Source organism: Lethenteron reissneri, chromosome 50, assembly GCF_015708825.2.
Source record: "Lethenteron reissneri isolate LAM-NWPU_2019-01 chromosome 50, ASM1570882v1, whole genome shotgun sequence".
NCBI classification, from domain to species: Eukaryota; Metazoa; Chordata; class Hyperoartia; order Petromyzontiformes; family Petromyzontidae; genus Lethenteron; species Lethenteron reissneri.
Window position 1 is genome coordinate 2,724,764 of NC_083828.1, and position 14,842 is coordinate 2,739,605.

Consider the following 14,842-nt stretch of genomic DNA (forward strand, 5'->3'; position numbering starts at 1 on the left):
TTAACCTTTACTTTTAAAATCAGGTGAGAGTTTATTAACAGGGGAAACGGCTCTCTTCGCAAGGGAAACCTTTGGCAGAGCAGTAATACACACACACGTGGCACCGTGCGTCATCTTGCTCACGAGAGACTTGGGGACATCGCTCAACTTTGGTGCTGGGCCACCCACCCCCCTCGTGTGCCCTCTCGGCCTCCGTAGGTGCTGCTACTCGCTAACCGCGCTTGCCCCAACAGTCTGTTAAGGCGATAGGTGGGTTTCTTTGTCTTTATACGGTATATAACTATATATATACCGGTCATTTATACCTTTATTCACACACATGCGTCAGGCATGTACGCGTAGAAGATGTTATTTTTTTGTTTCTCTTAAAAGTCCGATGCTAAGGAATATCGACGGCATTGTTTTCAACAACAACAACAACGGTTTGTGTGTGTCATTGTCACAGCTGCGTCCCACATCCGAGCGGGGGGATGTCTCGGCGAATTGTTTCAGCGGACAACGCAACTCACTCGCTCCCCGCTTGCGTCTCCTCCCTCAAAACATTCTCTCGTGTGTTTCGTTTTCCTTTCGGGGGTCCCACCTGCTTTAATTAAAGGGGGGGGGGGGGTGCTGATTAATTAAGGACTGCCCAGGGTCACCCTTGGAAAAGGGATCACGAATTTAAATGTGCCCTAAAACTAATTAAATATGACATTAATTAAAATAAAGGGTTATGATAATATACGTATATATGAATAATAATCAACAAATCCAGGGGTGTGCGGCTGTCTTCCATCCTGTGCTTGCGACCACCGCTGCCAATACCATCACCACTCAACACCACCACCAATACCATCACCACTCAACACCACCACCAAATACCATCACCACTCAACACCACCACCAATACCATCACCACTCAACACCACCACCAATACCATCACCACTCAACACCACCACCAATACCATCACCACGTAACACCACCACCAATACCATCACCACTCAACACCACCACCAAATACCATCACCACTCAACACCACCACCAATACCATTACCACGCAAAATCACCACCAATACCATCACCACTGCCAATATCGCCACCACTGCCAATACCGCCACTACCACTGCCACCCAATACAACCGCCAGCAGTACCACCGCCAATACCACCACCACCACCACTACTACCACCACCAATACCACTACCAATACCACCACCAATACCACTACCACCACCAATACCACCACCACCGCCAATACCACTACCACCCCCTCTGACAATTCCGCCACCACTGACAATACCACTCCCATCATCCAACATCACCACCTGCACCACCATTGCCAACACCAACACCACCAATACCACCACCGCCACCAATACCGCCACCGCCAAAACCAGCACCACCAACCCCACCACTTCCAATACCACTTCCATCCAACACCACCACTGCCAACACCACCGCTGCCAACACCAACACCGCCAGTACCACCACCACCGCCGCCAATACCACCAATAGCATCAACACAATTGATACCTGCCTTGTTTGTGTATAAACACGCAAGTGTCTGTGTTTAAAGTACGCTTAGGGCTGTGCCCGCTCTCCATCAGCCTTTGCATCACACTGCACAGGGAGGTGAATGGCCCGATTCGCTGATGGTGGCGGCCGTGTAGATTCTAGACAGTTGTAGGCGTTCAGCACGTGACCGCTACAGAATGTTAGGCTGAGCTCCCCCCCCCCCCCCCATGAAACCCAGTCACTCCTGCGCCATATTTTTTGGTGGGGAAACATTCGACGACGTCGTTGTCTGTGGGCTTCCGAGTTATGAGGATAAACTTTGGCAATAGTCACGTTTCGGCGTCGTCACCCTCGGTTGGAGCATCATTAAAATCGCCGTCAAGCTGCTCACTCGGCCTCTATGTAGAAGATCGGACTTCGCTCGTGGCTTCTAGACTTTGTTTAAACACGGAGGGGCCCAGACACAACCGTTCTTTAAAATTCTCTCATTTTAATTTGTCGCAGACATTGGATTAAAAGCAAGAAAAAACTGATCCCTCCCGCCCCCCCCTGCACCCCACCCCGGCACCGCTGCCTTCCCGGCACAACTCTGCCCAAAACTCATTTGCATGCTGCGAACAAAGCCGGGCCATGAATTAGCTTTTCAAACAGCACGCGTCCACACAATCAGCCTTTTCAGAGCGAAAATAAATAAATCACCGGGTCCACTGTGTAAGCCTTTAAAAGAGACGCTGTGCTTATTAGATTGTTTAAAAAAAAAACGTTGGGATGAAAAAAAATTACACGGCTGCGGCGTACGTATATATATACATCTCCGTTGTTTTGTTGTCGCCGGGAACGCTCGGACACACGCCGTCTGTGTTCGAGGCGAGAGAGGACTTGCGGCTGCAGCGCAGAGCTGCGGCAGATTCATCCGGAGCTGTCGAAGCAGTAGCAGAAGAAGGCCTGGGGCCCGGTTACGCGCCGTGACTTTCTCTCGGCCTGCGTTCTACTCAACGGCCGACGAGTTTTAAAAGCCGCTCACTGGGGCACACCACGTGGCCAAAGGAGCCTCACCGAGCGGGTTGACAAAAACGGCGAGTCGCGAGGCCCGCTATTCTGCCGCTGCGTGGACGGCGGATGGAAAGTTGAGCGAGTCCCGAAAGACGAAATGCATGGGCTTCGTCGTTGCTGAAACACGGCGGCAGCCTGCGACCGGTACAAACGCCGTGGCACGCGTACGCCCGCGGCCGTCACGCAACGGCAGGAGCCCGTTAGCCAAGGGGGTCGGCTGGTACCGCCTGGGTTGGCAAATGCTACCAGTGTCGCTCGTGGGCAGTGCCGACTGTGGACAATGTCCCAAGTGGGCAGCTCCACAAAGAAAGTATCCCCCATGGGCATTGTTCACCATGGGCAGTGTTTACCATGGGCAGTGTTCACCATGAGCAGTGACCACCATGAGCAGTGACCACCAATGGGCAGTATCTACCATGGGCAGGGGGCCTGGCACACATACCGTCTGTTCTGTAGACAAACTCATCTATTCAAACTCATCTAGACAAACTCATCTATTCTCTGATTCCGTGGATGTTTCTAATGTTGTCAGCTGTCCCTTTTATCTTGCGTAGAAACTAAAACTAAACTATTTAAAAATGTTACCACGTAAGGCCCACTGAACTATGTAGCTCTTTTTCAGAAGTGGCTTGGTGACAAACGATCGCTCAATGAAGTGGTTCATCACGTGGAAATTTATAGCAGTCAGATAATCTTAACGCTTATTTTTAAATGTGGAGGGAAACACCGGAGGACCCGGAGAAAAATGAATGCGACCGTGGGGAGAGAGAACACGCAAAACTCCAACTATACAGGCATCAGTGTCGGGATTTAACCCATGACCTCGTGCATACCAGGCGAGGTAGTTAACATCTTACCACCGAGATATGAATTACCTCGTCCGTTAACTACCTTGGCCGTAGAAGGAGCTCTCATCGGTGGAGACGGACATCCTGACTCTTCCCCCCAATGATGTAAACATCACTTAGCTGCAAATCGTTGCTTTTAAAGACAAACGTTACAGTCGTGCGGAGAGTTTGACCCTTGGTAGCACAAGCCATCGCCGGCTGCACATCGAGTGAACTTTTACAGAACATAAACTTGGGCGGTTGAATTGCCCTGTGGTTGCCGTGCTTTCTCTAGAGTCAATTTCGTCGGGGTTTGACCATCGGATTACCTCCCTTAACCCCGATGACCGTAGATATCGGTCGGTAACGTTGATATTTTTTGACGAAACCTGTCAGAGGTCTACGTTGGAATGTTGGTTTTACATTTCACTGTTCCTCACTCCACCTTCCGTTGAGTGTTAATTCATTTTAAATCCCATTACAAGTATCCTGTTACCGTTTTGCTTGATAAGTTCATCCTTTCATCCAACATTGGTTGTCTATGTTCCACTTTGTAAAAATGATTTGCCTAAAAAGTTGAGTGCAAGGATTTGGACAGGTCATTGGGTATATTAAAGTGTGGCCAGAGATTACTCTAATAGAAATGCATTTATAGTATTTATTTGAGTATTTGGCTGCTACAAAATTCCACGCGATAAGCCACTTGGTTGAGTTATCATTTGTGGCGCAGGTCACTTTTGAAAAAAGACCTCTACAGCTCAAGGTGGGGCCTTACCTGGTAAAATAAATTAAGAAAAATGCAGTAACTTAGTTCGTAAAGGTGCACGATGACGGGGCAATGCACGGCACCACGGCGTAGTAATTTAAAGTCGGCTAACTTTTTGAAGCGCGGTTTGTTCGGCAGAGGCCAACGCGCACGCTCGCGGTTGCCCCCCCGCGCCCTGTCCTCAACGATTCTTCTTCTTCCTCTCGCCACCTTTCCCCCCGCCCACACCCGTGACCGTACCGACCAATAGCAGAGCAGGATGGAGGAGCGGCTGGACCGATTGGACGACGCCATCCACGTGCTCCACCGCCACGCAGTGGGGGCGCCGGGGCTGCCCGCGACCCACAGCGGCATCCTCAACGGCCTCATGGAGGGGCTGGCCGCGGGAGGCTACGGGCCCACGAGCGGTCTCGGCCCTGCGGGCAGTCGGCACTCGATGGTGAGTGCGGCCGCTGCTACTGCTGCGTTTGCGTTCTCTCTCTCTCAGTCTTTGCCCGCGTGCGTTCGCTCGGCCGCATGGGGAGTGGTGGCACCGCTGGCCATCGAACAAAGACGGTCACTGCATCGCTCTGCGCTTTCAGATGCGCTTCTGCGGCCGTCTGGAACGCTCTTCCGTCTGATATTAGGAAACTGCTGGCCCTATGCACTTTAAAATCCTCTAATTGAAAACTCAATTTTTTAGAACTTCTTTTTGTGTCTAGCTTGTTGTCCCTTCCCCTGCACCTCCGATTAGCACGGTTGGCTACGTACAGTACGACAGAAGTTCAACATACACACATACCCTATCAAGACGCCACGTCGCTCCTACGAGCCGAACGACTTTAGGGCTTGCCAGTCGGGAGCAGGACTTGGCTTGGGCCTCCTCTCTAATTACGGCTACAATTTTGAGGGGAGTTATTTGACCGTATTTCACCATGCCGTTCATTATTGTGGATTTTATTATGCATGTGTGAACTTCTTTCGCACCGTACGTAGCCAACCCTGCCAATCGGGTTGGTGAACGCAGGGAGCATAGGCGAGGAGGTGAAAACGGTAAGAGGAAAAGCGGGAACGGCGGAAACAGCACGACGCTGCAGCCCGACTAACTCATCCAGTCCCACCCAACCCACTCTTTGTAGACACGCGTGGGCTCGAGCTGCGGCAGTACCTCGTCAATCCCAGATGCGGTCTCTTCAGCCATCTTCGGGCGCACACATAATCCAACTTTTCCATGGAAAGACAATCGTCATCCTCGATTGTGAGGGATAGCCTGTGATGATGATGAGACGTGGAGCAGATCATTGCAAGTTCCTGTACTGCCCCCTACTGCCCTTATTATAGTTTTTATGCAATTGATGATGACCCCCCCCCCACCCCCTTGCCCCCGCGGTTGGAAATCCTGGACAGCACGCACGGCTCTGAGCCTGGGTTTGAATCCTGGGCACTTGTCCAGAAACAAAACTCGCTCTTCTCGAGCGGAGCGGAGCTCACGGTCCTCAGCCCAGTTTAGCGGCGACGAATGCAGGAAACACTATCGTTATGTTAACATCGTTGTTGTTTGTCCTTGTAGATTATCCGAGCTCAACTCTTGAGGGCTTTAATAACGTGTGCGTCGGTTCCCTGTCGAACACTCTCTTGAGAGCAGCGTGTGCATAGCGGCCCGCGTAACGGCACATATAAGAGAGCTGCATTGGGGAAACGGCAGGAAGCTTTTTTGTGTCGTCGTCATCGTCGTGATCGTAGATTGTGCTTGTCACTCGGCTGCTGGTCGGAGGCCGTGTCCAGAATGAGCATCTCTTGCCACGTGGTGTGACGGTCAGCAAGCTTTGGAGTGTAAATGGTGGTCATCCCATCATCTCACTCTCGCTCACGGTTGACACGACCATTGGGCAGTTGTCATTTGCAGTGCTGGACCCAAGTAATTGGTGAAAAATTCTGCTTGTCCATAATGGAGGTTTTTGTGTCGTTAAACCTACCACCACCCGACACAGCCAATTAGTAAGGTTTGTCACGTAAACAAAACATGCCAATTCGTTACTAGTACAGTACACCGGTGTGTTGGAGAGTAACCTCGCAACATTTACAATTCGAGTCCGACGTTTCGCTGGCGATTACAACCAGCATCGTCAGGCGACAGCCAGAGTTGTGGAGAAATCCTCCCGTTTCGTTAAGGGATAAATGTGGTGTCGTCATTAAGGATAAATGTGGTGTCGTCATTCGTGTGCCAATCAGGTGCGAAGGCCAAATTCTGCTTGTGTCTGTAGGAATATTAAATTCAACAAACAGCGGGTTGCGCAAGTCTCCGCGAATTTCGGTTTGTCAAAGTAGGTTAAATGCCGCAGTGTTACAGGACATTGAAACTGGTAGGAAATTGTTCGCGTGGAAATGCAAGGGGCTTAATCAGCTTCGAAGGTTGTTGCCACTGTGCGTTTCACAATGTCGAGTTTATTTTTAGTTTATTGGTAGATTAACTTTTCTGCAAAATGAATTACGGTGCTTGCCACTGCAGTCGGCTTTCCACCCTGGCATGGGCTTCAGCGGCTGTGTGTGCGCGCGTGTTTGACGAGCAGTGCAATGGAAAAAGAAAATCACCGCGGTACCTCTGCCTGCGTGCCTAACATTTAAAATAACGCAGTTATACTAGATGGGGGGGAGGGGTTAATCTGATGACAGGGGCCGAAAGTAGTTTACGTTTTTAAAAATAAAACGTAGCGCATTCTCGTAATAATAAGAATAACAGGCTACGGGGATTGTTTTTGCCGAACAACACGAGAGAACAGTTCACCCCCCTCCCCCATCCTGTTTTCAATATTCAGAGGCTCGTGCCGGAGACAGGGAGCCCTAGGGGCTCACGCGGCTTGTGTGGTTTTCACATTCCTCTCTTTTTTTATTGTTGTTGTTTTGGTGGGCTGGGGGAGTGGTGGTGGTGGTTGGGGCAACACCTGTCGTGCTGCTGTCTGCATTGCTCGCTCTCTTACAACCGCGTGCGGGGAACACGAGAAGAGGTGTGGGGGGGGGGAGTAAAAAAAACACGCAGAATGGCCTTGTCCAATCCACGTGCTTCGCAGTGCTTTCGTGCGCCTGCTGCTGCCGCCGCCGCCGCTTGTGAAAGGCCATCTTTGTCACGCACGTGTGTCACGCACGTGTGTATGTTGAACTTGTGTTCGCACCGTCACGTCGCCAACCGAGTGTGCGTGCGCGCGATTCCCGCCCACGGCCACCAACGGCAGTGACTTATTATCTGAACCGGTTCTTGGCTTTCCCTTAGGTGGACTAGGCATCAAATGAGAACCCGGTGCGGTGTGTCAACACGGAGACAAAGGCAGGCCGCGCGTGGTGCTGGCCACCCACCCACTTTGTGTGCCTTGCTGGCTTCATTACAAACAGCACTTCCAGCAAAAGTATGCCGTGACTATATGGGGGGATCTTTGTGCGTTGTGTGTGTGCTCGTGATAATATAGGGAGTGGTGGCGTATTTATGAGCACACTTAGCGACAATCATAGCGACCGAGGTCCGATTACCGGCCATAAACTCTCTAATCCCCGGCCAGAGCCAACCCCAGATCAACTCTGCCTAATATCTGTGCATTGTGCAGTCTGTGAACATCGGCGCTCGGGAGACGGAGGGAGGTGGTGACGCCTGGTTTCTGACCCCACCACCGTCATGTTTTTTTTACTTCTGGCGTCCTTGGGTGCCCTGATAGACCTCGCTGCTCAATGGAATAGTTTATTTTTTTTGGTTTTGGTTGTCGTCTGCATTTGCGCGCACGTGGTGTTGTTGCGGTGTACGTATATAAATGCGCGTGAGCAGTGCCAATTCAAGTTGACTTTGTTGAACCAGCTGAGAACTCGATAGAACCAGGATGAGTCTTTTTTTTTGTTCAACAGACTGACCTGCGGAGGCATTAGTCTGGCAGTAGGGGGCGATGATTGCTGCTGTGTGTGATCCCATAAATCAATAACCCCCAATAAATGTATCACGTTGATCTTTACGGTTAAGTGGGAGGGGGGGGGGGGGGAATCTGCCCTTGCGTGTTCGATAGTCGGGCCTAATGCACCGCCATTCTACAGCACGGGTAGAATGTTGTTAGACTTGGCGTACAGGACGCGTGGAAGCCGGGGGTCGAACCCAGGGCAAGGGACGTGATCAGTCCCAGCTGGCAGACGGGGCACGCGTGATGCTGGCCCCACCACCACCGTAACAACCTTAATAGGCGCTCTCTAACAACGTGCGCTCGAAAAGACTGAGCGGTTTAACAAAGAGATCTTTGTTTGCACGTGCGTGCCAGCGCGTATATAAACAAGCTGCGTGCCATTTGCCAAAGGTTAAAAATGTCCCTCTGCTGTACTCTACAAGCCTTTCACAGCCTGAGCGGGGAATGTGTACACATGTGCTGTTTACACTGGGTTGGTCATGTAAATAGATTTAATAAATGAATTAATAATAATAATGCGTGACCTTTATAATCATGTGAGAGCCCATTGTCGCAGCACATCTTTTGTAAGGCTGACATAGAATAATATTAACAATACCAATAATAGCCGTTATTAGCTGTGAATAATAATAAGTAGAAATATAAAGTAAATGGCGCATCAATAGTAATACGTTACGCATGATGGAATTATGCTTATCATATCCACACGCCCGCGGCAACGCACGTACATGCTGTTGATGCGTAGCCCAGCATGCGAGTTGCACCATTTCTGGTGGCACTGGTAAGCCCCACAGCAATGGGCAGTGAGTGGGCAAGTAAGGACCTCGCTAATGGTAAAACTTGGGGCTGGTTGTGGCCACATTTCACTTGGTTGTGCTTTGTACCACAAACTAATTTATATTACTCCAAATTAGATCACACAGCAGCAGCAGCAACATCGCCCTCTTCCACTGCGAAAAACTAAACTTTTTATTTTATTTTACCAGGTTAGGCTCACTTAGCTCTGTAGCTCTTTTTCAGAAGCGACGTGGCCGAAAATGATAGCTCAACAAAATGGCTTGTCACGTGGAAATTTATAGCAGCCAAATACTCTAAGCGCATGTTTCCAAATGTGGAGGGGAAAACCCGTTGGATCCGGTGAAAGATCCACACGACCACGAGGAGAGAGACAAGCAAACTCCAAATATACAGCAGGCGTCAGGGTCTGGATCGAACCCACGGCCTCCTGTATACCTGGCGAGGGAGTTAATGTCTCCTAGCCACAGTGGAGCCCAAAACTTGTCAGGACCCTCCGGAAAAAGAGTCTTGAGTATCGGTGGTGAGGCTTTCCCTGTGTAAACAAGTGGAATAACAATACAACAATAACCTTTGCTTTTTTGCATGCGTTAATTTGGCTGTTTATTCACATTTGCATATGTTTTGGTCAGATGTAGTAGGCACGGCAGCTTCATTTGTTTGGCAGATTTCATTAAGGGGGGTTGGGGGAGGTGACATTTGTCCTGGCATTCATATTTATTTTACTGGCCAGTGGGCATTGGAAGAGCATGTTCTCATGTTCAGAGCAGGACTTTTATTCTGAAAAGTGGGCACTTCCTAGCAGGAATGTATCTCCTGCCCCCCCCCCCCCTTTTTACCAACTAGCAGCTGTATGGAAATGAGAGCCATGGAATAAAAGCGCGCTTTGGACGAGCGGCCGGGGCGTGGTTTATGGGTTTTAAAGGAAAGAAATATATATTTTTTAGTGCACATCTTGGCTTTTGGGGTTGGTTAGAGCCTTTGAGGCCAAACATATGGTTATTACTGTAGCTGACAAAAGGGGTTTGGGCGCAAATGTGGGCGTGCGCGTGCGCTTTTTGCACCTGCCGCGGAGAGTGAATCGTGCGCGCCAAAAATGAAATGCCTGGAAAGAGAAAGGGATGTGTCCGTGGAGCCAGACCGGTGCCTCGTTAAACACAAATTTAGTATCCCTCGTGCGACCAAGGGGAGACCCCGTTGATTGTTCGTGACGAGGGGAAACTGTGGAGTTTTTCCAACAGGCCCCGGCTGTGACTCCGACGATACGCGTGGACTCAACGTCCACCTCGCCTGACAACATGCGCTGGTGATTATGCCACTGCCATTGATTGGCAGTTGGTGTTGTGTGCGTGCACATCGGCCAGTCATCTCAGTCAGTCGACCCACGGCACTTGGGTCTGCCCCGTGACCTCTTGCCAAGCGGGCGTTCGACACTTCACGTGGCCTCAACGTGCACATGGCCTGGCACAAGCGCCGTGGTGACGTCACCGCCACTTAGTGGCGAATGGCGGTTGTTGTTTTTGTTGTGTGTTGAACTTTCTCTCGCACCGTACGTGTGCCGGCCGTGCTCGTCGGAGGTGCAATTAGCACATACGCGTGTGTATGTGTGTATGTGTGTACGTGTGTACGTGTGTACGGGTGTATGTGTGTACGTGTGTATGTGTGTACGGGTGTATGTGTGTACGTGTGTATGTGTGTACGGGTGTATGTGTGTACGTGTGTACGTGTGTACGGGTGTATGTGTGTACGTGTGTATGTGTGTACGGGTGTATGTGTGTACGTGTGTATGTGTGTACGGGTGTATGTGTGTACGTGTGTACGTGTGTACGGGTGTATGTGTGTACGTGTGTATGTGTGTACGGGTGTATGTGTGTACGTGTGTATGTGTGTACGGGTGTATGTGTGTACGTGTGTACGTGTGTACGGGTGTATGTGTGTACGGGTGTATGTGTGTACGGGTGTATGTGTGTACGTGTGTATGCCGCACGAACCCGCCAAACCCGAACTCCGATTGCCGCTCGCGACCCGGCGCAGTGCGTCAACATCAGCATTGGCGAGACAAAGGCGGCCGGGCATTGCTGCGCTGGCCACCCAAAACTCCACTCGTGCGCCGTGCCGACCTTCATAGGTGCTCGCTAACAGCACTTGCCCCCAACGGTCTGTTGTGGGGGGGTGGGGGGGGGTGGGGGGGGGCAGGAGGGGGGCGGGGGGGGGCAGGAGGGGGGCGGGGGGGGGCAGGAGGGGGGCGGGGGGGGGGGGCAGGGGACGGCGTGTGCGCACGTCCGTTGTGTGCGGCGGCGGCGGTCGGGCTCGACGCCAATGCTGCAGTGGAATAAAATAAGTCGATCTAATAACCAACACGTGTAGTGCGTCCCGTGCGGGGCTCAGTTATTGCCTAATTTTGTATTTAAATGAGCGCCACTAATTAGCGAAATGCCGAGCATCTGCGCCTGCGCCGGATTTGTATGCGGTGCGAGCTCCGGGGCTGTGCACCGTGGCGATGACAAAGGTCCCCTCCTCTTTGCAAGTGAAATTGGGGATAGAGGAGGAGGTGGTGGCGGTGGTGGTGGGGTTTGGAGGTGGGGGGCGCAGGATTTGGTGCAACAATGAATAAATAAGAATATAATGAATGAGAATTGGTTAATGAATGAGCGCATTTAATTAAAATGGCACAGCAACAACCTCACGTCTTCTACGCATATGTTACCGCCCACCGTTCGTTAAACACCTAGAGGGTAAAAACAAGTTCTGTTTTGCGCGTAAACCCACATTTTACAACGAGTCTGGGCTACCATTAAAGTGGTGTTAGCCTTACGCGAGTTCTCGCTCAAACGGGCACTCACGGCATTGCTCGTCCACGCTTTACAGCCCTGAGCCAGCTGTGTAAATTCCAGCATTCGCGTGGCGGGGATGAGTTTATCCTTCCGACAGTCGCCTTAACCGCTAGACCTGAGAGGGAAAAGGGCCGAGCCTTAACACCCAACCAAGATTTGCGCTTTCGACTTCAGAGCGGCCAATGCGTTACGCGTTCCCGCAGTCGCCGTCGATGTAAGCTCACGTTGCAACGCATTCTCGTTGTCGCTCGGCCCAGCGGCCTCGCCACGAAGCCCAGGGGTTCAATTGCCAGTGCCACCGGTAGCGACACGTTGCTTAGCGCAGCGCTCTGCGTTGTAAATGAAACGCAACCCAGCCATCGGCACGCACGCACGCGTGTACGTGGTCGGTCATGCGTCGGTGCTATCGCACGAGTCTCGTCCCTCAAACAAACCTCCACGCGGCCGCCTGCGGGCAACTCTTCCTCTGCCGCCGCCGCTGCTTTGTGCTCCTGGAGTTCGCTCGTGACGTGTGGGGTTATTTATTTTGGCACGAACTTTAATTTCTAAATTTTGTACCGAGAAATGTTTTCCCACATTTTTTAATGGCACGGTGCTTCCGACTGCTGTCTTAATTTATAACTCTGGAATAATAATAATGCGTACAACCTTAAGGGGGTACACCAGTGTTTAAGGTATAAATGACAACGTGGTACTTGATAATTGTTTTTTTTACCCTTTTATCTGGCAACAAAACTGACACCTTTTTTACAAGGAGTCATGTTTGCATAGACCACAATACCTGCAGTCCTAATGCAAACAAAAAACATAACTCTGATAATGTATGCACTGTCCTTGAAGTTGATTGGTCCGCACCCGAGACAGCTTTCCTTAGAGCCTAGTCTCACAAGGTGTTGGACCAGATGACGCCAAAAGGCGCACAACTCAAAAGACAATGCACCATCAGAGTATGAGAGCTCGGGGGTAAGAATTTACACCATTGGAACCTCATTTTTACTGGCAAATGAGGTTCCAATGGTGTAAACGCGGACGGGATGAGTCTTGATTGTACTGGCAGCGGTCGCCCTTTTGCAATTTGTTCAACCATATCCGCGTATATACTGACTGCTGTGTCTGTGCTGCGTTGGCAGTGCAGAGTGAATGGCCTGGCAGAGAATCCCAGCGAATTTACTGTGGCCAGCAGAAGCGGCCAGCGCAGATTTACTGCTCGTTTGAAATGATCCACTGCGGACTTCTGTCGCTAATGGCTCTCATTAGCCAATTCGTTTTTTTGCCGCTCCAGCGAGAGATGCCGGAGATGTCGGGCGCGTAGGTCGGTGGTTTGGGTCGGTGCGATGAGGAGGAAGAGGGGAGAGAATAGGTGGAGCAGGTGCAAAGTATGAGAGCTCACAATCTGGACAAAATGTAGAAAACTGGCAGAATGTCGTAAACATAACGCGGTGTGAGCTTACACGTTCTCATTGTAAAATGTAGATATGATGAGAACAAAATGCCAGACCACACTGACTTTGACCAGGCCTGTCAAGTGCTGCCCGACAACCCGCAGTCAAGAGTTAAAATGCAAGACATTGCAGCCCATCATCTCTCCAAGGGCAATAAAATAAGCACCACTTTGTTGGAGGTGACGGTCCAATGCCATAAGAATATGGAATTTTCACTATTGACTTAGTCCCACCGACAGAGACGAGCACTGCAGTGACACCTGGATTTGTGTACCCGCTCGGGCTCTGAAGAAATCGCCGTCATAATCGGGGGGGGGGGGGGGGGGGACACCCTAGCGATGCATCGATTAACTCGCATTTATTAAGCTCGTCAGACCTACGTGTGGCGATCAACGCGATCTCTATAACGCGACGCAATCTGGATTCGTATCGCGTCTTGAGACTCTGTACAGAAAAAGTGGAGCACTCTTATTTCGCAGACGGCGAACTTGTTTCGTCTGCCCAGTTCACTTGAATGTGCCCGCGGCTTTGGTGCTCGCAAATCCGAATCCTTCACCTGGCAGCCGCTGGAGGTCGTTAGTTACCACCGTGTTACAAACATTATCGAGTCTTGATTCGCAATAGTTCACCATAACGCCCCGGGTATGGGGGGGGGGGCGGGGGTTAGTGAGTGGTTCCGCCCGATACTCGGAACGATTGATATCGTTTTGAGGCGGCTGTGCGTTTTTTGACACCGCATTTTAAAGCGACGCGGTTATTTTTTTCGCGCTGGCAAGCGCTTGGCTCGTTAGTCCAGCCGCCACCGAACTCCGGCCGCTCCGTATTCCCCAGCGCCTCCCTCCCCCCCCCCCGTGGACGATCGTATCGTGCGTACCAATCTCGCTCATTCCCATGCAGATGGCATCGGCGAGTGGATCTGTAGGCATCGGAAGCTGCACCACAGGGGGGGGGGAGGAGGATGATGTGGGGAATGGGGCGCAAGGTCCAGGTATTCGGGACCCCGCTGCATCTGCTGTGGATGCGGCACAGAGGAGGAGTTTGGGAGGATATGTCTGCGAGTGTTTTCATAGCGTTTGTGTGTGTGTGTTTGTCACGTGTGCGTGTGTGGGTAGCTGCTGGTCGCTAACAGCCCTTGCAAATTGTAGAGGCTATGCGGGGGAACTTTGTCTTTGTGTGGGTACACTGGAAATGTGGGGAGTGGTCGTGCAGTGGCTATGCTGCGAACCCGACGACCCGAGTTCGATTCCCGCTCTCGGACACCAACGCCAGCGACGATTATCTGAACCGGTCCTGGGCCTCCCCTAGCTCGACTCGGCCTCCAATGAGTACTCGGTGCGGTGTGTAAACATCGTTTTTGAGCATTTGTGTGGCGCGTGTGCGTTTGTCACGTGTGCGTTTGTCACGTGTGCGTCTTTGTCTTTGCGTGCGTGTGTTTCTGTTTTGTGGTTTAGCGATGCATCGCCACGCGTAATGCCAAGTCTCATGAGCCGAGTTTGTTTGTCTGTCCAGATTTCGAAATTGAAATATGATGTTATTTATTTAATATTTTGACAATGCCAGCGATAATACGCACACACACTTGCACGCGCACAATTCTCTACACGCAATCATTTGCGTGCCTCGAGATATGCATTTACAAATACAATTACACTTGTAGTCATACACACACACACACACGAAGACCTCTATGTATAGCGAGAGCTGTTAGGGCCGGC

General features: G+C 51.1%; 1 protein-coding gene across 8 annotated transcripts in view; it reads left to right on the plus strand.

The window, feature by feature from the left end:
• The window catches only part of LOC133355062 (transcription factor 12-like), a 249,467-nt gene that overhangs the window by 223,527 nt on the left and 11,098 nt on the right, over positions 1 to 14,842 (plus strand). For 7 of the 8 annotated variants that reach the window (XM_061572335.1, XM_061572339.1, XM_061572332.1 and 4 more), the window contains exon 15: positions 4,393 to 4,581. In XM_061572335.1, the coding sequence (XP_061428319.1) occupies positions 4,393 to 4,581 (189 nt within the window). The remainder of the gene's footprint in view (positions 1 to 4,392; positions 4,582 to 14,842) is intronic. The other variant, XM_061572337.1, reaches the window with a different exon arrangement.